The following is a 26,956-nucleotide window of genomic DNA, read 5'->3' on the forward strand; positions in this document are numbered from 1 at the left end:
ATAGAATATCAGGGTTGGAAGGGACCTCAGGAGGTCATCTACTCCAATGCCCTGCTCAAAGCAGGGCCAATCCCCAGACAGATTTTTACCCCAGTTCCCTAAGTGGCCCCCCTCAAGGGTTGAACTCACAACCCTGGGTTTAGCAGGCCAATGCTCAAACCACTGAGCTCAGTCACTGGACGAGATGCTTATACCACACCAAGTGATGGTCACTCCAGAAGACCATAAATCATCCAGGACTTGATGAGGCATATACCAGCAACTATAGAGATTCCCACCAAAGAAATACATGGCACACTGCACAGGCTGCTCAATATATTACAAATATCAGTACCATGTTGTGTAGCAATCATGATAAACAAGGACCTACTAGATCCTGCAAAGACCCTGTGGCAGACACCAGCATCATTACCACCAACCTCAAAGTAGGCTGATAGATAGTATCAGGTGCTGACCGATTCATACCTGGATCACTAGTAGTGACTGTTTCAAATGAGAGAATGTGCCACAGCTACCAGAATTTGGCTGCAAGCATAAGGAGCCTAGGCTTTCTTGGTAGGAAATTGTACTCAACCTTGAGCCACCAAATAAGGATATTGAACTATCAAGCAATCATAGCAAAATATGACTACCTTGGCTGGTGTTCCGTGGAATGTTTTTTTTGACAACTGGTGCAGGAATTCAGAAGTGAGTTCTAAGCCATCCTGACGGGCAATTGGTTGCCAAGACAGCTCTACAGGCAGCATTGGACGCTGTGGATATGGTCCTCAGGGCCATGGCAACAATGGTTATAATGTGCCATTCCTCACAGGGGATACATGACCATAGGCTTAAAGGGAGATCCATGACTTTTGAGAGAGCCAAGTAAAGATCCCACATAGGGAGTGGATCCCTAAATGATAGACAGTCTAGAGACACCCCTCAGGAATCCGTTTGCCATTGAGTGTGCAAATACTGATTGATCACTTGGTGGATGGATGACTGATATGGCAGTCAAATGAACTCTCAGCAAGAGACCTGTTTCAGCTGGTATAGTTATTCCCACATAGCCTGGAAATATGGTGCTCGTGGGTCCAATTGGAGAATCTCATCCACTTAGAGAGGGACTGTGCTATAGTCTCTCTTTGCATAGGCTCCTCATTTCTGACTCCAATGAGAACTACTGCTTGAGAGTCATCAGCTGCGGAATATGTATACAGGCTACCACTCAAAGAAGAAAAGAGGCTACTTACCTGTAAAGTAATTGAGGTTCTTTGAGATGTGTAGTCTGTATATGTATTTCATCACCCACCTGCCATCCTTGCTGCTTCAGAGTCTTCACAAACCACTAAAGATGGCAAAGGAACTGGATGTAGTTGGGTGGCTCCGCCCTTTATACTCTCACCAGAATGCACAAGGATATGAAGAGCACATACGCCACCCCAACTGACACTGCTAACTAGAAAGTTTTCTAATGCATGAGCACTGGGCGTGCAAACACCAACTGTGGCATATGAAGACAGGCTACACACCTTTAAGAACATCAGTATTGTACATGTAACTAACCTGTTTGTACTTCATATTAAGTGTTCCCCTTCCCAGGGAGTGGGTAAATACTTGGTTTGAAAAGTGCTTTGAGTATGTCAGTTGCTATATGAGGTCTGGGTGTGGTTAGGGCTGAACGTTTATTTGTAAAATTTCAAGTAGTCAGATGACCCTGTGTTTCCCCCCTCAGCCAAATTGTCTCAGGAGAGGGGAAATTGGTTACTGAGAGGTAAAATCTAATCGTTGCCTCGATTTCTTAGGGTTTATGGCAAGTTTAGCTCCATAGACTTTGCCCAGTTCTAATTGTTTCACATCTAGGCTGCAGAGTTCTCAAGTGACACCTCCCCTCACCCCATGCTATCAGAACAACATTCTCTCATTCTGTTGATTTATACTTTCCCTTAGTATAGAGGCAGCTGAGAAAAATAGAAAATAGATTTGGAAAGGCTAAATTGGTGAGATTGAGACCTATGGTTCATGGCTGTAGCTCCTTGATAGAAATAGTCTGCCTGGATTTGCATGAACATAAAGTAGAACCTGATGCCAGTCTGAGTTTAGGATTGATTAGGCCTCTGGATAAGAGGAGTGAGAGCAAAAGATTCTTCTGAGGATGCTTCCTGAAACACAGAGGCTTTCCTGTGTTGGTGCTCTGAGAGAGTGCAAGTTGCAGTTCCTTGGCTGAATTCTCTTCTATGGGATAACTCTCTCTTCAGCCCCTTTCTCATATCTTGTGGGCAGAGGCAAAGCACAGTTGTTCTTTTGAAAGAGAAGAGAGCTGTGAAGAGAGTGAAGCATCTCCTCGTAACAGAACAGACAAGCATGAAAGGAAAATGAACATTTCCCAGACTAGAAGCCCCTTTAAACCAGCTTGGTGTGACTAGGTGACTGTCTGCCTTTCAGCTCTTGGTCACTAGTTCAAAATTCAGTGAGGAGAAGTTGAAAGCTGTTACGAATGGCTGTTTATTGGACCAAGACGTAAAAATCTGGGGAAGGGAAATACCTTAGCCCAGGCCCCAGTGGGCAGGCTACCTTCTTGTTCAGTGCTAATTTTCCCCTTGTTGTCAGGTCTCAGCAGAGAGACCAAAGACTGAATGGGCAATGGAATCTGGCCTCTCCTCTCACTCTAGCTCTGGGGTGAAGTGCATCAACATGCCAGTATAGGGAAGCTTGCCCTGCTCCTGCCACAGCTGTGGATAAAACATCATGCCATGAATCAGCACTCTTTACCAGCCCTACACTCACTGGTTTTGTTTTAAATGAGTTTGAATGAGAACTGGTGTGTGTGACTGATTCTACACTGTTGTTTCTTTTTCTTTGGGTTTGTCTCTTGTGCTATTTTATATTTGGGAATCACTAGAGTGTTCCAGCAAAATCTCCACGTGATGGGTTATAGGTTCAGTAGAATTCTGGTATCTTGCTGTCCCTCCTTCTCTTATGCTTTCCATTTCCTTTTCTCAGTAACCAGCTGCTGTGTATCCCTGACTGGGCCTGTGAAGCAAAGAAACTTGAGGTTTTGGATATGAGCTACAATCTCCTCACAGAGCTTCCATCAAGGTAATAGCAAACCCCCTTCTTGGCCAAAGCTGGGACTCTCTCCAGGATGTGTGTATTGGGGGAAAAGAGTGATAGTACTCTTCTATACACCTCTCCCCCACCCCGGCAATGTGTCACTTGCTTGTGGTGCCAATATGTGGTGCCACGCTGTCTGGACTGTGTATATGTTCAAAACATTCGTAGATTTTTAAGGTCAGAAGGGATTGTTATAACCATCTCATTTGACCTCCTGAATAACACAGGGCAGAGAATTTCATCCAGCGATTCCTGCATCTATCCCAACAAATTGTGGTCGAACTAGAGAGTATATTGTAGAAAGATAATCCAAGCTTGATTTAAAGGCTTCAAGTGCCGGAGAATCTACCACATCCCGTGAGTAGATTCCAACTGCTGATTATCCTCAACAATAAAATGTGTGCCTTCTTTCCAGTTTGAATTTTGCTGATTTCAACTTCCAGCTGTTGGATCTTGTTGTACCTTTATCAGATAACTTTAAAAAGCCCTGTAATATCAGAAACTTCTCCCAGTGTAGGTTATTTTAGACTGTTGCCTGTTTTCTATAAATTACTCTTAATCCCTTTTTTCCCTTCAACTAATTAAGGGACCGAATGGCTAGGAAGCAGTTCTGCAGAAAACGACCTAGGGGTTACCATGGACAAAAAGTTGGATATGAGTCAGCAGTGTGCCCTTGTTGCCAAGAAGGCTAACAGCATTTTGGGCTTTATAAGTAGGGGCATTGCCAGCAGCTGGAGGGACGTGATCATTCCCCTCTATTCGACATTGGTGAGGCCTCATCTGGAGTACCATAACTCCTCACTTAAAGTCATCCCGGTTAACGTTGTTTCATTGTTACGTTGCTGATCAATTAGGGAACATGCTCGTTTAAAGTTGTGTTCTTGGCTCCTCAGGCTTGCCACTATCTCATTGGAGTTCAAAATCAGTCACAAGCAAAATTAAGTGAGAGGAAATATTTAAACATGAAAATACAAATGATAATTTGGAATTATTTAAGAATGGTTTGTTAGATGCCCAAGCCCCACATTCTTCAGTCACAAAAGAAGGCTACTTCAGTTAAAAAAAAACCCCAATAACAATACATCCTGGCTAAGAGGGGAGGTGAAAAAGGAAATTTTAAAAAATGGAAAAGCAGAGAAGCTGATAGCAATGAGTACAAATCAGCAGTTAGGAAATACAGACAATTGATAAGGGAAGCTAAAGGTATCAGTGAAAAAAAATCTTTGGCCAGTAAGAAGGCATTCTTTAAATATGTCAGGAACAAATTAAATCCTACCAGTGATAGAGGTCTAATACTAGGCAGAATTGTAAAACTATCAGCTATGATGCAGAAAAAGCAGAGGTATTCAATAAATATAGGCGTTCTGTATTTGAAAAGAAGCAGGATGATGTGTTCTCATATCTCAAAGTGATGATGAAATACATTCTGTTTTATCAGTATCTGGGGAGGATGTTAACCACCAGCTGTTAAAGTTAAACATTTTTAAATCTGCAGGGCCAGATGTATTGAACCCATGAATATTAAAAGAATTGTCCTAGGAGCGCTCTGAACAATTTGGCTTGATTTTTAACAAATCTGGGAACACCGAGGAAGCAAAAGCTAATGTTGTGTCAATATTTAAAAAGAGTAAAGAAGATAACTCTGAACATTTTTGATTGGCTGGTTAACCTGATGATGAACCTGGGCAAAATCTTGAAAAGGCTGATATGAGATACAGTCAGTTAAGAATTAAATTATGGTATCCTAATTAGTGCCAGTCAACATGGTCTTATGAAAAATAGTTCTTGTCAAACAAACTTGATACCATTTTTTATCAGATTATAAGTTTGACAGACAAAGGTAATTGTGTTGACATAATATACTTATTGTAAGGCATTTGAACCATGACATTCTGATTTAAAAAAAAACCACTATACAAAATCATATTAAATGTATTAAAAACTGGTCAACAGATACAGAGAAAAAGTAATTATAAATGGGGAATCATCATCCAGTGGAGGTGTGTCTAGTGACATCCCTCAGATATCTATTCTCAGCCCAATGATGTTCAAAAAACGTTATCAGTGATCTGGAAGAAAATATAAAATCATTGGTGGTAAAGTTTGCAGATGACATTAAAAGTGGTAGAGTGGTAAATAATGATAGGGACAGGTTAATTGTATGTGCCAGCCTGGATTGCTTGGTTTGAAGGGCTCATTTGAAGAATGTATTTTAACACAGCCATTGGCATAGTCCTGCACTTCATACCAAGGGCTGTTGGTCACATTTATAAGATGGAGGACTGTATCTGGAAGAACAGAGATTCTGGAAAGGAATTACTGGGACACGATAACGAGTCGAATGTGAGCTTCTGGTGCAATCCAATAACTAAGAGTGAATTAAATCCTTGGCAGGAAGCAGTGGGGGGACCATTACTGGATACTGTATCCAGTTCTGGAGTCCACACTTTAAAAAGTATATTGACAAATTGAAAAGGCTTCAGAAAAGAGTTACAAGAATGATTTGAGATCTGGAAAATATGACACTTAGCCAGAGACTAAAGAAAAGCTCAGTCTATTTAGAGAGACAGAAAGGGTGAGAGAACAGAAGCTGGTCCAATCAAAGATATTACCTCACCCGCCTTGTCTCTCTAATATTCTGGGACCAACATGCCTACAACACTACCTCAATCTATGTAGCTTATTGAAGATTAGGTTAAGAGGTGACTTGATTGCTATATGTATTTTCCTACAGGGACAAAATATTTCTGATAGTCAACAGCCCTTTAGTTTGGCAGAAAAAGTTATAACAAGATCCAGTGGCTGGAAACTGAGGCTAGGCAAATTCAGAATAGAAATAGTGTGCAAATTTTTAACAGAGAGAAATTAACAGAAACAACTAACAAAGGGATATGATGGATTTTCCATCACTTGAAGTCTTTAAATCAACATTGGATGTCTTTCTAAAAGATGCACCTTAGCTCAAACAGAGGTTACAGGGCTAGAATTTTGGGATGACAATCTATGGCCTGTACTATGCAGAAGGTCAGAGCAGTTGATCATAATGGTCTTTTCTGTCCTCCAAATCTGTGTATGTTTTTGGGCAGAGCTGCTTTAAGTTATAGGCATAGTAAATGCATGGCAAGGTCCAATGTGCCCAGAGCTATGTGATGATGATAGTATCTCAACTTTAATTTCAATTCCAATTATACTTAATTCAACCCAAGGTACTTAAGGAACTGGCTGAAGCATGCTCAGTATCATTAGCAGTTATCTTTAAGAACTCCCGAAGGATGAATGAGGTCCCAGAAGACTGGAGAAGGGCTAACATAGAACCTATCTTTAAAAAGAGGAACAAAGAGGACCTGGGGAATTATAGACCAGTCAGCCTAACTTTAATACCTGGGAACATACTGGAACAAATTATTAAACAATCAGTTTCTAAGTATCTGGAAGATAATGAGGTTATAAGAAATAGTCAGCATGGTTTTCTCAAGAACAAATCATGCCAAACCAACCGTATTTCCTTCTGTGACACGGTTACTTCTTAAGTGGATGGGAGGGGGAAGCACGAAGCAGTAGATATGATATATCTTGATTTTTAGTAAGTCTTTTGACACAGTGCCACATGACAATCTTATAAATTAACTAGATGAAATTACTATAAGGTTGGTAGCAGCAAAGAATCCTGTGGCACCTTATAGACTAACAGACGTTTTGCAGCATGAGCTTTCGTGGGTGAATACCCACTTCTTCAGATGCAAGCCTTGCATCTGAAGAAGTGGGTATTCACCCACGAAAGCTCATGCTGCAAAACGTCTGTTAGTCTATAAGGTGCCACAGGATTCTTTGCTGCTTCTACAGAACCAGACTAACACGGCTACCCCTCTGATATAAGGTTGGTGTACAACTGCTTGAAAAACTGTACTTGCGGAGTAGTTATCAATGGTTCACTATTAAATTGGAAGGGTGTATCTAGTGGGGTCCTGCAGGAGTCTGTCCTGGGTCTGGTACTTTTCAATATTTGCATTAATGACTTGGATGATGGACTGGAGATTATGCTTATAAAATTTGCAGATGACACCAAGCTGGGACAGGTTGCAAGCACGTGGGAGGGCAGGATTGGAATTCTAAGCAGTCATGACAAATAGGAGAATTTGGTATGAATTCAACAAGATGATATTCAGTAAAGACAAGTGCAAAGTACTTAGGAAGGGAAATCAAATGCACAACTACAAAGTGGGGGTAGTTCTTCTGGAAAGGATCTTGGGATATATAGTGGATCACAGATTGAATGAGAGTCAATAATGTGATGCAGTTGCAAAGGGCTAACATCATTTTGGAATGTGTGATATGTAAGACACAGGAGGTAATTGTCCAGCTTTACTTGTCACTGGTAAGACCTCAGCTGTAGTACTGTGTTCAGCCATGGGCACCACACTTTAGGAAAGATGTGGACAAATTGGAGAGAGTCCAGTGGAGAGAATCAGAAATGATAAATGGTTTAGAAAACCTGACCTATGGGGAAAGCTTAAAAAAAACTGGGCAGGTTAATGTAAGAAAAGAAGACTTAGTGGGGACCTGACAATAGTCTTCAAATATTTTAAGGGCTGTTATAAAGAGGACTGTGATCAATTGTTCTCCATGTCCACTGGAGAAAGGACAAGAAGTAATGGCTTAATCTGCAGCACGGGAAATTTAGGTTAGAGATTAGGAAAAACTTCTAACTAAAATGGTAGTTAAGCTCTGGAACAGGCTTCCAAGGGAGGTTTTGGAATCCCCATTGTAAGTTTTTAAAAACAGGTTGGAGGAACACATATCAAAGATGATCTGGGTTTACTTGTTTCTGACACAGCACAGGAGGCAGGACTTAATGACTTCTTGAGGTGCCTTCCATCCCTACGTTTCTATGATTCTACTGCTCCTCATAGTGGCAATGAAATACTTTGGTAATATTTTCAAGGTTAACTGATGCAGTAACGTGTCTCGGTATGCAGAGGGCTTGAAACAATAGTTCTGAGGTGGAGAACTGCCCTGGCTGTAACTGATGCAGAGAGCGGACCAGCAGCCTCTAGAGCAGAGGTGTGACCCGTGGGACTGTCCTGCCTGGCCACTGAGCTCCCAGCCGGGGAGGCTAGCCCCCAGCCCTTCCCCCACTGTCGCCCTCCTCCGCAGCTGCGCCGCTGCGTTCTCCTGCTGAGCAGTGTGGCAGCGTGTCTGGCTCCGGCCGGGCGGCACGGCTGCCAGACATGCTGCCCTGAGCGGCATGGTAAGGGAGCCGGGGCCAGGGGGTTGGATAAGGGGTGGGGGATCCCAGGGGGCAGTCAGGGGACAGGGAGCAGTTGGATGGGGAGGTCGGGGATGGGGGGGTTGGATAGGCGTGGGAGTCCCCGGGGGGATGGGGGAGCTGTCATAGGGAGGGGGTGTAGATAGGGGTCAGGGGATGGGGAACAGGGGGATTGGATAGGGGGTGGGGTTCCAGGGGCGGTTAGGGGCGGGGGGGGTCCCAGGAGGGGGCAGTTAGGGGACAAGGAGCGGGGGGGTTGGATGGGTCCGGAGTTCTGAGGGGGGCAGTCAGGGGGCAGGAAGTGGGAGGGGGTCGGATGGGGGTGGGGTGAGGCTGTTTGAGGAGGCACAGCCTTCCCTACCTGGCCCTCCATACAATTTTGCAACTCCAGTGTGGCCCTTGGGCCAAAAAGTTTGCCCACCCCTGCTCTAGAGCCAGGGAATAAGTGCTAGGGCAGACCAGGCTCCTGAAACCCTGAGGGTCCTGCACTCCTGTCACTGCTCGGGGAAGAGGGCCACCCTCTGCAGTACAAGGGCAAGGGCCTCCAGGCTCTGCTGAGTAGATGAAAGCAGGAATAGGCCACTAATGACTGCTGCTGGCTCCTCCTGGAAGCCAGAGGAGAAGGTGCCCCACCCCAGAGCAGGTGCTGTATGAGGAGAATTGGATGTTACACCTTCATCCTTGGAGCAGGGAAAAAATGATGCTGGTAACTCCTCAGCACCATTCACTGGTGGTTCCCAAATAAGCTGTCACCTGCAGTGGCTTTCAGAGCTCCACAGTGTGATGATCTCTTCCTTTCCTACATGTTGTCATGAAAGAGATGCCAGCGTCAGCGCTGTTAACTGAATTATCTCACTGAAATTAATGGGGCAGTTTACACCTGTTTGTTATTTTGGGCTGTCTGCAGACTCAGGTAGACATCACTGTAGTGGTTACACTCAGCTCAACTTTCTGAAATTATCTTTGCAGTCATTAGGGCTAGAGACTTGGGTTGTTTTTTTAAAGAAAAGCTGAGGTTCTGGAGCATGTGATGGCAGCCTCAAAACCACACTGGATTGTTGATCCAGCACAGTTTGAGCCCAGAATCCTTTAGTCAGCATTGAGAATAGTCCCTTCTGTCAGGAGGAGGAAGTCACTAAATTCTAGTCCATCCTTTGCTGTTCCATTCCTCCTTCATCCTATCCTGTGAAGTATGCTCAACAGTGTATATACACATGCCTACAGCACAAATCAGCGATCTCCAGATACGTGTACAGTAGCTTGGATAGAATTGCAGGGACACTCAGATACATGTGTGTACACAAAGGTAGGGGCTTGCCTGATCACACATGCCTCTCACTCTTTGCATTGTTTAAAATTCACTGACCCAGGCAATGTAATGTTCTTAAGCCCTAATTTTGTTTAATAACAGGATTAAAGACCAGGCTCTTTCTGCTGTGGGGCTCTGAAAGAAGGGTGAGCCAAACTAATTCAATAAGCTCTCTGTCCTCCTAGGACCCTGAGTAGTTTGAGTCTTCGGAAGTTGATGGTGGGACACAACCATGTGCAGAGCCTTCCACCTCTGCTGGAACACATTCCCCTGGAGGTGCTGGACCTCCAGCACAACCTGATCACTGAACTCCCGGAGATGTTCTTCCTCAAGGCTCGGAAGTAAGTGGCAGCAGAACACATTTTATTAGGATAGAATCTTTTACCTAACTCTGGTGAAAGATCAGTTTCCTCTGGCTGTCTCACCTTTGGAGCTGTAAAGGGTTATAGTGCTGCTTGCGTGACTGACCGTGCCAGGTTCTGGGGCTTAATTGCCTGTTGAGTAAGAGGTAATAGGACAGATTTGTGTTTTATGAGGCAGTAATCCAGGTACCAAGGGGAGAAATCACCCAGCTGACTGCTGAGGGAATCAGGTTTCTGTATAATAGCAGGAAAGGTGAGTGTAGTCTAACTCACCAGCCCACCAAGGAAGTTGCCTGTAGTTATTGTTGTTTCTCTACCACGATTCATATGCACATAGGAATACAAAATTCCTGCCCTGAGGAGTTTTCATTCTTTGACACCAGTATATAAGTTTTTGAGGTACAAAGGAGAAAGCAGACTGGCACTTGGATACCACTGTGATAGGTGCAGTATAAGGTGTTAAGGGCAGAGAAGAGATACTCACCGGAATGGAATAATCCTAAATAAAATAAAACACAAGCTTTATACTCTCAAGTGACTGTGAGAGCCTCCTGCACTCAGCCTTTTTCTACCCATTCCCTGTGTTCTCTCTCAACTTAGCTTGCAAACTCTTCAGGGCAGGGACTTCCTTTTTGTTGCAAAGCACTATGTGCATCTCCAGTGCTATATAGCTAGTCATTTTTAGAGTCATAGATTTTTAAGGCCAGAAGAGACCATTATAATCGTCTGGTATGACCTCTGTTATCATAATGCGGCCCTAGCTATCTGTCCAGGTTCTCATATGGCTTCTGTCACTGTCGTATCTGATGAAGTTGTTTTGGATGGGATGGAACCTAATGTCTCTTAATCCGTTGTTGTTAGTCTCAGGTACCTGAATGTATCTGCCAACAGCCTGGAGTCCTTGCCATCTGTTTGCCCTGGGGAAGAGAGTCTCAGCGTGCTGCAGCTACTTTACTTGACCAATAATAACCTCACAGATCTGTGCATCCCTGACCTGGTGGGACACCCAGACTTACGGGTCCTGCACCTGGCAAACAACCAACTGCAAACCTTCCCTGCAAGGTAAATGCACACAAAAGGTGGGGAAAGGTAATGCTCAGCTAACAGGGCTAGAATCAATCAACTCAGCTGGTTTAGAGTGAGTGGGTTTCCTTCTCTCACTGGGAACTGGTAGGAGATTATCAATGTCATGGTGAGATGCTGTGCCTCTGATACGTGACTCAAGATTCACTTCCTCCCAAGCATCCATCAGTATCCCTCAGGATAGTGCTGGCTGCTGTGGTTCCCATACTCCTAGTACATGCCGATCGTGGTGGAGGTGGGGGTGCATGGCTGGCTGAGCCTGGGGTGGCTGCATTGCTAACAGCAGTGGGCAGTGTACTTTACAGCGGCTGTTGATGTGAAGGCTGTTGAATCATACTGTTCATACAGTCATAGATTTTCAGGCCGGAAGGCCGTTCTGATCATTTAGTCTGACATCCTACATACCTCAGGCCATATAATTTTATCCATTGATTCCTACATTAAGTTCATAATTTGTGGTTGAGCTAGAGCATCTCTCTTAGAAAGATACCCACTTTTGATTTAAAGACTTCAGGTGACTGAGAATCCACCACATCCTTTGGTAAGTTGTTTTGATGGTTAATGACCCTCACTTAAAAAAAAAAAAAAAGTGCCTTATATCAAGTCTGAGTCTGTTTAGAGTCAGCTTCCAGCCATTGGATTTCATAATGCCTTTGTCTGTTAAAAAGCCATATAGCATCAGAAATCTTACCCCCTGTAAGTACTTCTAGACAGTGATCAAATCACTTCTTAACCTCCTGTTCAATAAACTACATAGATTGACCTCAGATCATTTGGTTGACTCTTCTCTGAACCCTTTCCAGTTTTTGAATATCCTTTTTGAAGTGTGAACATCAGAACTGGACACACTATCCCAATAATGGTCTCACTAGTGCTGTAAGCAGAGGGGATACTGCCTCCCTACTTCTTCTTGATATTCCCTGCCTATACAGCCAAGGATCAAGTTTTCCCTCTTACCCACAGCATTGGAATTGGCATCTCCTGTTCAGGTGGTTATCTATCATGACCCTTAAATCCTTTTCAGAGTTATTACTTTCCAGAAAACAGTTCCCCATCCTGTAAGTGTGACTTGTGTTCTTTGTTGGTGTATGACCTTGCATTTGTTGTATTTGAACAACATGCACTTCAATAAGCCCAGTGTACCAAGTGATCCAGGTCAATCTCCAGAACGGACTCGTCCTTATTACTCTTTTTACTACTCCACCAATTTTGTGCCATCTCCAAACTCTACTATAAGTGAGTCTTTATTTTCTTCCAGATCATTGATAACGGTATTGAATAGCATTGGGCCATCAACAGACCCTGCAGGACCCAACTAGAAAAGCCCCTATTGGATGATGATTGCCCATTTAGATTTATTTTTGGTGATTTATCAGTTAGCCAGTTTTTAATGCATTTAATCTGTTAATGTATGTGTTGTATACAATGTCTTACAGAAGTCTAAGTGTATTATGTCAACACATTTATCTATGTTATCCAAACTTGTAATCTCATAAAAAAAACTGTATCTAGATTGTTTGACAAGACCTATGTCCATAAAACCATGTCGACTGGCATTAATTATGCTACTATCATTTAATTCTTTATTGATTGTATCCTATATTGGCCTTTCCATGATTTTGCCTAGGGTCAGTGTCAAGGTAATTAAGCTATTGTTTCATGCCATTTATCCTTATTAAATAAAACATTAGTTTGTTTCCAGTCATCTGGGACTTCCCCAGAATTCCAATATTTGTTAAATATCTACACTAGTGACCCACAGAGCTTCTCAGTCAAGTCCCTGGAAACTCATGGGTGCAAGTTCACTGGTCCTGCCGAGTTGCCTGTGATGAGTTTCTCTTCTGCTTTCATGCATGTAGGAGCCAGGAGCAAAGGAATCAGACTACTGGGCAAATCCTGGCCTGACAGTCCCTGTTCTCACTACCATGTCTCCTTGGACTTGCTGGCTATCTCCTATCCATAAATCAGAAGCACAGCTAGTAAGCAGCTGAACCTTTCCTTCGGCTGCTTCTCTAGTTTCTCCTGCCCAGGGAGCAGATTAACCCTTTGGGTCCTGTGCCTATGAATTCTGATGGTGGCAGGTTCTGGCTCATGAGATGTGCTACTTTGGATTTCCCCTTCAGCAAACTGAGCAAACTGGAGCAACTGGAAGAGTTGAACCTGAGTGGCAACAAGCTGAAGACGATTCCTACAACGATAGCAAACTGCAAGCAGCTGCACACACTTATTGCACACTCAAATGAGATCAGTATCTTCCCAGAGATCCTGCACCTACCTCGTATTCAGGTACCTCTGAAGGGTGAAAGGTTTCAGGAAATAGTTGGGGTGGAAGGATAACAGTGGAATTGCTGGGAGAGGAACTGCAGGCTCCAGCATTAGAGATGCAGGTCCCATAGAGGGTATAATATGTGCATCCTATATCTATTCTGTTCCTTCTTGTTTGTCTCCTCTTTAAATTAAAGTCACAGACTTTTCATTCCCTCCTTCATATTCATTGTCCATCTCTGAACCCCCTCCATTTCTATCATTTATGAGACACGAGGAGCAGAACTGAACCCAAGTCCAGCTGAGAGTGTCCTGCACATATCTGTATGAGGCCCAAACACTACATTTCTCACCACCTCTGACCACCATCCCCATGGGGCCCTGTTACTACATTCCACCCCATTTAGGATCTCCCCCCCCCAACTCCTAAGAGCTCTGTCATTATATAAGAACATAAGAACAGCCATACTGGATCAGATCACAGGTCCATCAAGCCTAGTATCCTGTCCTCTGACAGTGGCCAATGGCAGATGCCCCAAACGGAACGAACAGACAGGTTATCATCAAGTGATCCATGCCCTGTCACCCAATCCCAGCTTCTGGTATACAGAGGCTAGGAATACCATCCCTGCCCATCTTGGCTAATAGCCATTGATGGACCTATCTTCGATGAATCTATCTAGCTCCCTTTTGAACCCAGTTATAGTATTGGCCTTCACAACACCCTCTGGCAAGGAGTTCCAGATGTTGACAGTGCGTTGCATGAAAAAATACTTCCTTGTGTTTGTTTTAAGCCTGCTACCTATTAATTTTATTTGGTGGCCTCTTGTTCTTGTGTTATGAGGAGGGGTAATTAACACTTCCTTATTTACTTTCTCCACACCAGTCATGATTTTATAGACCTCAATCATATCCCCCCTTAGTCGCCTCTTTTCCAAGCTGAAAAGTCCCAGTCTTATTAATCTCTCCTCATATGGCAGCTATTCTATACCCCTATTCATTGTTGTTGCCCTTTTCTGAACCTTTTCCAATTCCAATATATATTTTTTGAGATGGGATGACCACATCTGCACACAGTATTCAAGATGCGGACATACAATTGATTTATATAGAGGCAATATGATATTTTCTGTCTTATTATCTATCCCTTTCTTGATGATTCCCAAGTATCAGAGGGGTAGCCGTGTTAGTCTGGTTCTGTAAAAGCAGCAAAGAATCCTGTGGCACCTTATAGACTAACAGACGTTTTGCAGCATGAGCTTTCGTGGGTGAATACCCACTTCTTCGGATGCAAGACTTGCATCCGAAGAAGTGGGTATTCACCCACGAAAGCTCATGCTGCAAAACGTCTGTTAGTCTATAAGGTGCCACAGGATTCTTTGCTGCTTGATGATTCCCAACATTCTGTTAGCTTTTTTGACTGCTGCTGCACATTGAGTGGATGATTTCAGAGAACTATCCACAGTGATGCCAAGATCTCTTTCTTGAGTGGTAACAGCTAATTTAGGTTAGTATAGTTGGGATTATGTTTTCCAATGTGCATTACTTTGCATTTATCAAAATTATACTTCATCTGCCATTTTGTTGCCCAATCACCCAGTTTTGTCAGATCCTTTTGTAGCTCTTTGCAGTCTGCCTGAAACTTAACTATCTTGAGTAGTTTTGTATCATCTGCAAATTTTGCCACCTCTCTGTTTACCCCTTTTTCCAGATCATTTATGAATATTTTAAATAGGACTGGTCCCAGTACAGACCCCTGGGGGACACCACTATTTACCTCTCTCCATTCTGAAAACTGACCATTTATACCTACCCTTTGTTTCCTCTCTTTTAACCAGTTACTAATCCATGAGAGAACCTTCCCTCTTATCCCATGACAACTCACTTTGCTTAAGAGTCTTTGGTGAGGGACCTTGTCAAAGGCTTTCTGAATATCTAAATACACTATATCCACTGGACTTCCTTTGTCCACATGCTTGTTGACTCCCTCGAAGAATTCTAGTAGATTGGTGAGGCATGATTTCCCTTTACTAAAACCATGTTGACTATTTCCCAACAAATTATGTTCATCTACGTGTCTGACAATTTTGTTCTTTACGATAGTTTCAACCAATTTGCCCGGTACTGAAGTGAGGCTTACTGGCCTGTATATTTCCAACTCCATCCTATTGCTGATCTGCACTTGGTGGTGGGTTCCATCACTACATTCCCCACACCACTGCCAATTAGATCCCAGAAATGTATCATGAAAATGCAACTGACAGGCCTGACCTACCAGTGGAAAAGAGACTTAGAAGCCGCTAAGGCAAATAACTAGTGATCTGTGACCCAGAACTGAGAGAGGCTGTCTCCCTGAAGATATTACACTCCCCTCATAATATGGAGTTGAAGATATAGCAGCAGGGCCTCTGGGGGTTGGAGAGAGATCCAAAATGGGGTGGGGAATGTAGCGCTGGGGCGCTGGAAGGTGGGGGTGAAAAGAGGTATGGAGGGGAAATGTAGTGACGGAGCCCTTGGGGGGGTTGCAGGAAGGGATCCCTCTCTGTTATGTTTTCTCTGTTCTGCAGTTTGTAGACTTGAGCTGCAATGAACTAACAGAAATCATGATCCCTGAGGTGCTGCCAGCTACCTTGCAGGAGCTGGACCTGACTGGAAACACGAACCTGGTGCTAGAACACAAGACCCTGGACATCTTCAGGTGAGTTGTGGGGTTGCCAGGCCAATGAAGCAAGAAGCTCTCCAGGAAGGGCTTATCAAGCTGGGCATTAGCACACAAGAAGCATTTTAATACAGACAAATGTAAAGTCGTATGTCTAGGAACGCAGAATGAAGGCCATCCGTGCAAGAGGGGGAACTCTATCCTGGGAAGCCATGACTCTGAAAAAGACTTGAAGTATCATGGAGGTTAAGCAGCTGAACATGAGCTCCCAATGCGATTCTGTGGCCAAAAAGGGCTAATGCGATCCTTGGTTCTATAAACAGGAACCTCAAGTAGGAGTAGGGAGGTTGTTTTACCTCTGTATTTTGCACTGATGCGACCTGTTCGGCAATAGTGTCCAGTTCTGGTGTCCACAACTGAAGAAGGATGTTGATAAATTAGAGAGGGTTCAGAGAAGAGCCACAAGATGATTAAAGGATTAGATAACATACCTTATAGAGATAGACTCAAGGAGCTCAATCTATTTAGCTTAACAAAGAGGTTACGAGTGATTTGATCAGTCTCTAAGTACCTACACAAGGAACACAAATGTGATAATGAGCTCTTCAGTCTAGTAGACAAATATATAACAAGATCCAATGGTTGAAAGTTGAGGCTAGACAAATTCAGACTGCAAATAAGGTGTACATTTTTATCTGTGAAGCATGTACCAGAGGTGGAAGTAATGTGTTGACTGGGTCACTGAGCACAGCAAAAGTCGTTGACATCCCCTTCCCACAATCATTCGTCCATAACTGGCTAATGCTGTCCGTTTTGCAGCAGTCAAAATGCAGATGCTGGCTCTACACCAGCATAGAACTGTCAGGCAAAGAATCTCTTGGCACCTTGTAGATACATAACAGCCCATGGAAGGCTTCATCCTTAATCCCCTTTCCTGGTCTCAGCTTCTTTCAAGGGGCTGCTTTCTAGGAACTCTAGATTGGTAGGGTGAACTGGCCTTTAACCCTAATGCTTATGTTGAGATGCCCCAGGTGGTTATGCAGTCTGTGGGAGCAGAATGACCTTTGTGGTGCTGTCTCTGCAGTCACATTTCCACCTTGAAGATTGATGCCAAGCCCTCCCTCACGGCAGACTCAGCACTCTCCTCTACGCTTTGGAATCATGGGTTAGCCGAGATGGCTGGCCAGAGGAATAAGTGAGTATTATTGCCTGATGTGGGGCTCACACTTGGATCCTGAGACACCCACTCTGTTCTGGGGCACGGGCAGCATACATTGCTGAATGACCACCAATCAAACCCTGCTGTCCCCAGGAGCTAGCCAGCCTTCTGTGGCTTCCTGGATCATTTGCCTTCTCCTGGCAACTGGGGCCTCCCTTCCCCACTCCCTTCCTTGACTAAAGTCCACATGCTCTGGGACACTGACGGTCTTTGCCCTCCATCCCTGGGTAGAGCTGCCCTTGGGGGTGTGGGTGTGTGTGTGTAGAAACCACTAGGTAGAACTGCCTCTGCGCTCCCCATGCAGGCTCTGCATGTTCCCCCTGTGCTGGCGAGGAAAGATTGCCCCATTGGTCCAGGCACTAGCCTTGGACTTGAGAAACCTGAATTTATGTCCCAGTTCCATTGCACACTTTGTATGTGACCTCGGGTAGGTCACTTAGCCTCTCTTTGCCTCAGTTCTCAATATGTACAATGAGATAATAGCACTGCCCTACTTCACAGGGATGTGTGAGGAGACTTATTTGGGAGATTGTGAGTCACTCAGATACTATGGTCATGAGGCCATATAAATACCTCAAATAGATTCAAGTTGCTTTTACCCTCCCCCTATAGGCTCTGTGTGTCAGCCCTGGCTCTGGGGAGCTTTGCCGACAGTGTGGAAGCTGTGTACGGCATGTTCGACGGTGACAAGAATGAGGAGCTGCCTCGTCTCCTGCAATGCACTATGGCAGATGTGCTACTGGAGGAGGTGCAGCAGTCAAACATAGACTCTGTTTTCATGTCTAACACCTTCCTGGTCTCCCACAGGTAGGCCAGCAGGTGCTGGGAGCACCTGTTAAAACTGGTCAGACTGATGCATGGAGATGTGAGAAGGGCACAGGAGAGATCCTGTCCCAGTGCAGGGTAGGGAGGCTGCACCTGTCAGCAAGGATTTGTTTGTTCCTGCAGTTTGATAAATGGGAGGCTCAAGTGGGTGGCTGATTTGCTGAGGGAGAGGGGGCCGTCTCGCATCGATGGGAGAGAGGGAATCTCACTTGTTGATGCAGGATCGAGTGTGGATGGTCTCTGCAGGGTGTTCAGCTGCATCCCTCCCAATGGGTAGGTCTTGGGGTCATGGGTATATACATCACTCTGATACCTAGCACTCTATGTATGAAGGAGAGGCAAGGGCCTGTTTGTTAAGTACCTGTCACTGGAAGCTGTGTTCTTTTCATATTGTCTCTTCCTTCCAATAGGAAGCTGGGGATGGCTGGCCAGAAGCTGGGCTCCTCTGCTGTTCTCTGCTATATTCGACATGATGCTACTGATCTGGCTGGCAGCTTCACTCTGACATTGGCCAATGTGGGCACATGCCAAGCTATTCTGTGCCGCAGTGGAAAGCCCCTGCCTCTTTCCAAAGTCTTCAGCCTGGAACAATATCCTGAGGAGGCCAGGAGAGTCAAGGTGCAAAAAGCCATCATAACAGAGGTCAGTTCTGCCTTTCTGCAGCTCAGCTTTCATCCTGCAATATGGGTTTAATAACAGCACTGGGCTCTAACCTGCTGCAGGCGGCATCACAGCAGAGAGTCTACAGAGATAAATATTTGCATCTCTTTTGTCTCTGCTGCTTCCCAGCTCTGCTCCTGCTGCTGGTGGGACATTCAGCATTGAGCATTCTTGAAATGCCATGCTGAACAGATAGCTGGGCATATCTGGGAGGGTGAGGGATAGGTCTGAGAAGCCAGCATATCTTAAAACCCCACATGCCAGAACAAACTGCCAGCTGATGTGTGGTGTCTCCCTGAGGCTCATGGTGAAGACCCTGACTTAAGCAAAAGGTCATTCACTTAGTGAAACAAATGAGCTGCTTCCCCTCTTCACTCCCTCTAGCATGGGACCACATGGATGGGGATAGATTTTAAAATGGTCATAATTTTCTGGGCTAAAAGATAGGGTGATTTGGATCTTGTGCAGCAGGGCTCTGACTGACTATATTATGTGTGTGCGGGGAGAGGGGTCGCATCTTATTCTGAAACATCTATTCTTCTTTGAGTGATGGTCCCTATGTGGATTCCAATTGCGGGTGCGTATACGTGCCATGTGCTGGAGCTGGAACTGTTCATAGTAGTGTCTGTCGACCCGAATGTGCATCAACCGTGTGGTGCGTCTGAGGCTTTAAGAAGCTGTGGGGGTCGATGCCGCTCCAGTACCCTCTTACCGCTGCATGGCCAGAGTCAGAACCCCCATTCCTCGGTGATTGTAAGCTTGTTTCGAGTTCTCTAGTTCTTGCTGTATATAGTTATTCATAGTCTCTGCTTACTCATCAGATTTATCCGCAATTTCCACTTCCGGATGGACACACAAGAACGGCCATACTGGGTCAGACCAAAGGTCCATCTAGTCCAATATCCTGTCTTCGACAGTGGCCAACCTCCTCTCCCTGGTTTTGTAGATGGCCATTTTAGCCAGGGCCACGAGGAGGTTGACCAGGAGGTCCCGGGACTTTGTGGGGCCATGGATAGGGAGTGCGTAGAGAAGGAGGTGAGGGGAGAAGTGCAACCAAAAATGTAACAGGATGTCTAAGAGGAGCTGGAATAGGGGCTGCAACCTGGCGCACTCCAGGGGGGGAGGGATAGCTCAGTGGTTTGAGCATTGGCCTGCTAAACCCAGGGTTGTGAGTTCAATCCTTGAGGAGGCCACTTAGGGATCTGGGGCAAAAATTGGTCCTGCTAGTGAAGGCAGGGGGCTGGACTTGATGACCTTTCAAGGTCCCTTCCAGTTCTAGGAGATTGGTATATCTCCAATTATTTAATTTTTTTTTTTTTAATTTAGGGTCTCCCTCATGCCACAGAAGGGGCAGGTGTCCGGGGTGGGGGTGAACCGCGCCTGTGCTCATGGCTCTGTGAAGGAGCCACCAACTGATAGTTAATTAGGTTACTTTCTAATCCCCAAGGCGAAAGGCAATCTCTGACCTATCCTCGACCTGCGAGGCCTGAACAAGTACCTGAAAAAGTTCAAGTTTCGCATGGTATCCTTGGGGACCATCATCCCTTCCCTGGATCCCGGAGATTGGTACGTGGCTCTCGACATGAAGGACGCATATTTCCATATTTCAATATACCCTCCGCACAGGTGGTATTTGCGGTTTGTGGTGGGCCGCCAGCACTTTCAGTTTACGGTCCTCCCCTTCGGCCTCTCCACGGCCCCACGGGTGTTTACAAAGTGCATGGCAGTAGTCGCAGCCTTCCTCCGCCGCCGCCAAATTCATGTCTTCCCATACCTCGATGATTGGCTAATTCGAGGAACCTCGGCCGCGCAAGTGACCACGGCAGTGGACATCATCAAAGACTTGTTCGCCCGTCTAGGACTCTTGCTCAACGTAGGGAAATCCACCCTAGTACCTACGCAGAGAATAGAGTTCATCGGGGCATTGCTAGACTCCACTCTCGCAACAGCCAGTCTGCCCTTGCCTCACTTTCACTCGATAGTCTCTCTCATTCAGACGCTCCAGGACTTTCCGACAACCTCGGCGCGCTCTTGCCTCTGCCTCCTCGGCCACCTGGCAGCGTGCACGTTCGTGACAAGGCATGCCAGGCTGCGCATGAGGCCCCTTCAAACTTGGCTCGCCTCGATGTACCGTCTGGGCAGAGATGCCATAGACATGATACTCACCATTCCACCGAGTGTCCTCACCTCCCTCAATTGGTGGAGGTCGCAGTCCCTGGTGTGCTCGGGCCTCCCATTCCATCCGCTGCAACCCTCGGTGTCCTTAACAACGGACGCGTCGTCCCTGGGTTGGGGCGCACATCTGGGGCGACTTCGTACTCAAGCCCTTTGGTCTCCCCAGGAGTTGGCGCTGCACATAAATGTTCAGGAGTTGAGGGCAGTCCGCCTGGCGTGTCAGGCGTTCCAGGATCAGCTACAGGGTCGTTGTGTCTCAGTCTTCACGGACAACACAACGGCCATGTATTATATCAACAAGCAAGGGGGAACGCGATCTTCCCCCCTCTGTCGGGAAGTGATTCTGCTTTGGGACTTTTGCATAGCCCACTCAATAGACCTGGTAGCATCCTTTCTCCCAGGAGTCCGGAACACCTTGGTGGACCAATTGAGCAGATCCTCCCTCACTCACGAATGGTCCATCCGCCCGGACGTCCTCTATTCGATCTTCCAAAGGTGGGGGTTTCCCCTCATAGACCTTTTCGCCACCCGACAGAACCGAAAGTGCCAGCAGTTCTGCTCTCTCCAGGGTCGCTCCCCGGGCTCCCTCTCGGATGCCTTCCTGCTTCCGTGGAACGATCGCCTCCTTTATGCCTTCCCTCCGTTCCCACTCGTCCACCGAGTCCTCCTCAAGCTCCGCACAGACAGGGCTCGGCTGATCCTAATTGCTCCAGCGTGGTCGAGGCAACATTGGTACACGCAGTTGCTCGACCTCTCAGTGGCAGATCCGATACCCTTGCCGCTCTATCCAAACCTTATATCCCAGTACTTCGGCAGACTTCACCACCCGGACCTACAGTCCCTCCATCTGACAGCATGGCTGCTCTCTGGCTAAACGAGTCGGAGTTGCGCTGTTCGGATGCTGTACAGCAGGTCCTACTGGGGAGTAGAAAGCCTTCTACGCGAACAAAATATCTCGCCAAGTGGAAGCGCTTCTCTTGTTGGTGCGCTCAGCGGGATTTCCTCCCGGATCAGGTGCCCATTCCCATTATCCTGGACTACTTATGGTCCCTTAAGGAGCAGAACCTGTCGGTCTCGTCCATTAAAGTGCATATTGCTGCCATTTCCGCCTTCCATCCCGGAGACGCAGGCTCTACAGTCTTCTCACCATATGGTGTCCAGGTTTCGTAGGGGCTTGGAACGTCTGTACCCTCAGGTCAGGAGACCTGCCCCTACTTGGGACTTGAACCTGGTGCTCGCTCAGCTTACGCGTCATCCCTTTGAGCCTTTGGCCACCTGCTCGTTGCTGTACCTCTCCTGGAAGACGGCCTTCCTCGTCGCCATTACATCGGCGAGACGAGTTTCAGAGCTTCACGCATTCACTGCAGATCCTCCGTACACGGTCTTCCATAAGGACAAGGTACAGCTTCGACCTCACCTAGCCTTTCTCCCTAAAGTGGTGTCTGCATTCCACGTCAATCAGGACGTTTTCCTCCCTGTTTTCTTCCCGAAACCACACTTGTCGCGTCGGGAGCAGCAACTGCACACCTTGGACGTCCGCAGGGCTCTCGCATTTTATATTGAGAGAACCAGGCCCTTCCGATAGTCTCCTCAGCTCTTTGTGGCTGTCGCTGACCGCATGAAGGGTATGTCCGTCTCCTCCCAGCGAATTGCTTCTTGGGTGACGTCTTGTATCCAGGCATGCTATGACTTGGCGCAGGTTCCCGCTGGACATCTGACTGCCCATTCCACTCGGGCTCAAGCCTCCTCGGCTGCCTTCCTGGCCCATGTGCCCATTCAAGAAATCTGTCGGGCCGCTACTTGGTCTTCCATCCATACTTTTGCGGTGCATTACGGCTTGGTTCAACAATCTAGAGACGATGCTGCCTTTGGCTCAGCGGTCTTACACTCCGCGACATCTCACTCTGACCCCACCGCCTAGGTAAGGCTTGGGAATCACCTAACTGGAATGGATATGAACAAGCACTCGAAGAAGAAAAGACGGTTACTCACCTTTGTAACTGTTGTTCTTCGAGATGTGTTGCTCATATCCATTCCAAACCCGCCCTCCTTCCCCGCTGTCGGAGTAGCCGGCAAGAAGGAACTGAGGAGCGAATGGGTCGGCAGGGGTATATATTCGGCGCCATAGCGGCGCCACTCCAGGGGGCGCCCAGCCGACCCACCGAGTGCTGCTAGGGTAAAAAGTCTTCCGACGAACGTGCACGCGGCGCGCGCACACCTAATTGGAATGGATATGAGCAACACATCTCGAAGAACAACAGTTACAAAGGTGAGTAACCGTCTTTTCTTCCCCTGATACTTCTGTGTCTTCCCAAGGGAGCCTGGTTCGCAGCTTTTGATATGAAGGATACCTATTTTCATACTGACAGTCATCCTGCCCACTGTAAATTTCTCTGCTTCATGGTAGGCGATTCAAACTACCAGTTCAGAGCCCTTCCCATAGCAACTGCCCCCCAAGTCTTTACCAAGGTCCTCGCCATCGTAGCGGCATATATGTGCCACCTGGGACATTCCTTCTCTCCCTGTCTTGACGACTGGCTTCTCATTGCACTCTGCTGCACTCGTCTCCTTGCCACTATCCAAACTGGATGAGCTCGGCATCTGCATCAACAAAGACAAATCAATACTTACTCCCACTCACAACCTCATCTTCATAGGGGCGTGTCTCAACTCTATCGCGGCCCAGGCCTTTGTACAGTCAGACCATTTTGCTGCCCTCACCACTCTCATTGCGCACATTTGCCATTGACCTCACACGTGCGTCCGACAGTGCCTCTCGCTCCTTGGCCACATGGCGACCTGCACCGCTGTGACACCCTTCACACACCTTCACATGTGCTGCCTCCAACTCTGGCTCCGCTTGACTTACAACACACAGAGGGACCCTCTCTCCAAGCTGGTCCTCTTCCCCCACTTCCATCCTGGCCTCCCTCACTTGGTGGTGCAGCTCGTCCTGATGGGCATCCCTTTCACACCTCTGGTGTCATGCACCACCCTGACCACAGCTGTCTCCCTGGCAGGATGGGGAGCACATATGGAGGGCCACATGGCCCAGGGCCTCTAGTTACCCAAGGTAGCCAGAATGCACATCAGTGTTCTTGAGCTCCGAGCCATCCGCCTAGCTTGCCATGCACTTTTACTCTTCTTCCATTCTTGCCATGTCCAACTGCTCTCTGACAACATGACGACGGTCCTATATAGCAACAAACAGGGCAGGGCCTGCTACCCTTTCCTCTGTGTGGAGGCCATTCTCCTTTGGAATTGGTGCCTCAAACACAGCATCACTCTCCATGCTGTGCACCTTCCCGACATGAGCAACTCCTTCATGGATAGCCTCAGTTGCTCCTTCTCCTCCTAGTTCTGTAGTTTCATATTTGAGTTCTGTCAGATCTCCTGGGTAAATACCATCTGGTTCCGGTGACTTAGTACTGTTTAATATATCAGTTTGTTCCAAAATCTCCTCAACATGGGGCAGTTCATCAGATTTGTCACCTAAAAAGAATGGCTCAGGTATGAACCCATTGATTCAGCTGTAGTCACCTCTTGGACCAGATCCTGTGTGCCACTTAGGACTAAATCAAGAATTGCCTCTCCCTTGTGGGTTCCAGGGCTAGCTGGGTCCCACTTCCTGCCCACTGCAGCTGGGCAGCTGTGCAGGGTCCCGCTGCCCTCCTGCCGCAGCTGGGCAGGTGCATGGGGTCCCCCCACCAGGTTGGGGACTGGGAGCTGTGAGGGCAGGGCTGGCTGGGAGCCCCAGCCCCAGGGCAGAAAATGTCACGGAGGTCAGTGGAAGTCACAGATTCCATGACTTCCGTGACTTCCATGACATAATTATACCCTTACCTATTATATCAATATTCCCATTTAATAACAGGCATTCAAGTTCACCCATCTTAGTATTTAGGCTTCTTGCATTTGTATACAACCACTTATAAAATGTGTCAATACTTAATTGTCTGCCTTCATGTGATGTAATTGAATGAGAATCGTTTTCTTTTGACTGTTTCTTTTCTGTTCTTACCTGTTCTTTATCATAGAATCATAGAATATCAGGGTTGGAAGGGACCTCAGGAGGTCATCTAGTCCAACCCCCTGCTCAAAGCAGGACCAACCCCAACTAAATCACCACAGCCAGGGCTTTTTCAAGCTGGGCCTTAAAATCCTCTAAGGATGGAGATTCCACCACCTCCCTAGATAACCCATTCCAGTGCTTCACTACCCTCCTAGTGAAATAGTTTTTCCTAATAGCCAAGCTAGACCTCCCCCACTGCAACTCGAGACCGTTGCTTCTTGTTCTGCCATCTGCCACCACTGAGAACAGCCTAGCTCCATCCTCTTTGAAACCTCCCTTCACATAGGTGAAGGCTGCTATCAAATCCCCCCCTCAGTCTTCTCTTCTGCAGACTAAATAAGCCGAGTTCCTCAGCCTCTCCTCAACTTCTATCCTCTCTCCTCTTTACTATGATATAAAGTATCCCCTTTAATAAATCCTCCCCTATGAGACATGTCTGTCCAAACTATGTGCACTTCCATACCTGCCAGATTTTCCCCAGCCTTTAGTTTAAAAACTCCTCTGTGACCTATTTAATTTTACAATCTGGGTCCATTTTGGATTAGGTGGAGCCCATTCTTCCTGTATAGGTTCCTTCTTTCTCAAAAAGGTTGGTGATACCATTATTGGATACTTTGTCCAGTTCTATTGTCTACACTTCAGAAAATATGCTGGCAAGTGGAAAGGGCTCAGAAAAGAGCTACACAAATTATTTGAGGTCTGGCAAACCTGCCTTATAGCGAGAAACGAAAGAAGCTCAATCTATGAAGTGTATCTAAGAGAAGGTTAAGAGGTGACTTGGTCATTGTCTATAAGTACCTACATAGGGAAGAGATTTGTGATAGTAGATATGTCTTTAATTTAGCAGAAAAAGGTTAACAAAATCCAGTGGGTGGAAGTTGAAGCTAGACAAATTCAGTCTAGAAATGAGATGCAAGTTTTTATCAGTGAGGGTACTTAGCCATGGGAACAACTCACCAAATGGTGTGATGGATTCTCCATCACCTGCAGTCTTTAAACCAAGACTGGATAATTTTCTGAAAGAGATGCTTTAGCTCCACCAAAAGTTACTGACTTGTTGCAGGAATCACTGGGTGAAATGTGCTGGTCTGTGTTATGCAGCTGGTCAGACTGGATGATCAGAGTGGTCCTCTCTGACCTTAGAATCTATGAAGGTTTCCCCTGACCATTGACTCCTCCATGATGTGGCAAGACCACCTGTAGGAAGGAAGTACGTTTATTGCCAGCAAGGGGCCAGTTAATGCCACTTGTGGTTATGTGCCATGTGTCACAGTTTCAGGGCAACTGCACTTGTATTCCCTCTCTGTGGTCCACCAAGTGCACCCATTTTAGGCTTCTGGCCCCCAGCCATCATCTCTTTTGAGTGGAGATCTGCATCTCACTCCCTCTTGACCAAGGATTTTAAGGCTCTACAGCTCCCTTCCTTACACTGTGGTATCCCCAGCAATCCAGACTGTCTAAAAAGGTCATCAACTGGGCTTTTTTTTTCTCTGCAAAGGCTATGATCAGTGTATTGCCCATGGTTATAAGATACCACACAGCTCTTTCTAAGAAAGCCCATCTATTCAAAGAAAAGCATTTCAGAGAAAATGTATTAAAACAATAAAAGAAGTTATGCATGCTAACCCCAGGAGGTCACCCCAACTCTAACTTAGGGCTCTTGGTAGGTTTTGGTTCTTCAAAATCCATCATTGGGTTTCCCCCGTGGTTACATATTCATCGCTTTAGATCCGGAACCAGAACAAAGGCAGCTGTTTCTTTATACAGCTCCGGGCTTTGATCTTGGCCTTCTATAAAAGGTAGTCAGCAGATAATGACTTCTTCTCAGGGCATAGCTTCAAAAAGCTGGGTTTTTGGCTAACCAGAGTTGGGGAATTTGCATTACCTTCTCTCTAAGGATTCCACAAAAAAGTCACTTAACACTTACTGTCCCAAAAGTCCATACTTGTCTGGCACATTTCATTATAG

At 46.2% G+C, this 26,956-nt stretch overlaps 1 protein-coding gene across 3 annotated transcripts in view; it reads left to right on the forward strand.

Annotated features, from left to right (window-relative positions):
- The window catches only part of PHLPP2 (PH domain and leucine rich repeat protein phosphatase 2), a 125,282-nt gene that overhangs the window by 78,275 nt on the left and 20,051 nt on the right, over positions 1-26,956 (forward strand). For 2 of the 3 annotated variants that reach the window (XM_044987371.1, XM_044987372.1), the window contains exons 11-18: positions 2,983-3,078; positions 9,854-10,009; positions 10,892-11,092; positions 13,237-13,399; positions 15,946-16,076; positions 17,122-17,232; positions 17,869-18,063; positions 18,492-18,723. In XM_044987371.1, the coding sequence (XP_044843306.1) occupies positions 2,983-3,078; positions 9,854-10,009; positions 10,892-11,092; positions 13,237-13,399; positions 15,946-16,076; positions 17,122-17,232; positions 17,869-18,063; positions 18,492-18,723 (1,285 nt within the window). The remainder of the gene's footprint in view (positions 1-2,982; positions 3,079-9,853; positions 10,010-10,891; positions 11,093-13,236; positions 13,400-15,945; positions 16,077-17,121; positions 17,233-17,868; positions 18,064-18,491; positions 18,724-26,956) is intronic. The other variant, XM_044987373.1, reaches the window with a different exon arrangement.

This window comes from Mauremys mutica, chromosome 14 (genome assembly GCF_020497125.1).
Source record: "Mauremys mutica isolate MM-2020 ecotype Southern chromosome 14, ASM2049712v1, whole genome shotgun sequence".
Classification (NCBI taxonomy): domain Eukaryota; kingdom Metazoa; phylum Chordata; order Testudines; family Geoemydidae; genus Mauremys; species Mauremys mutica.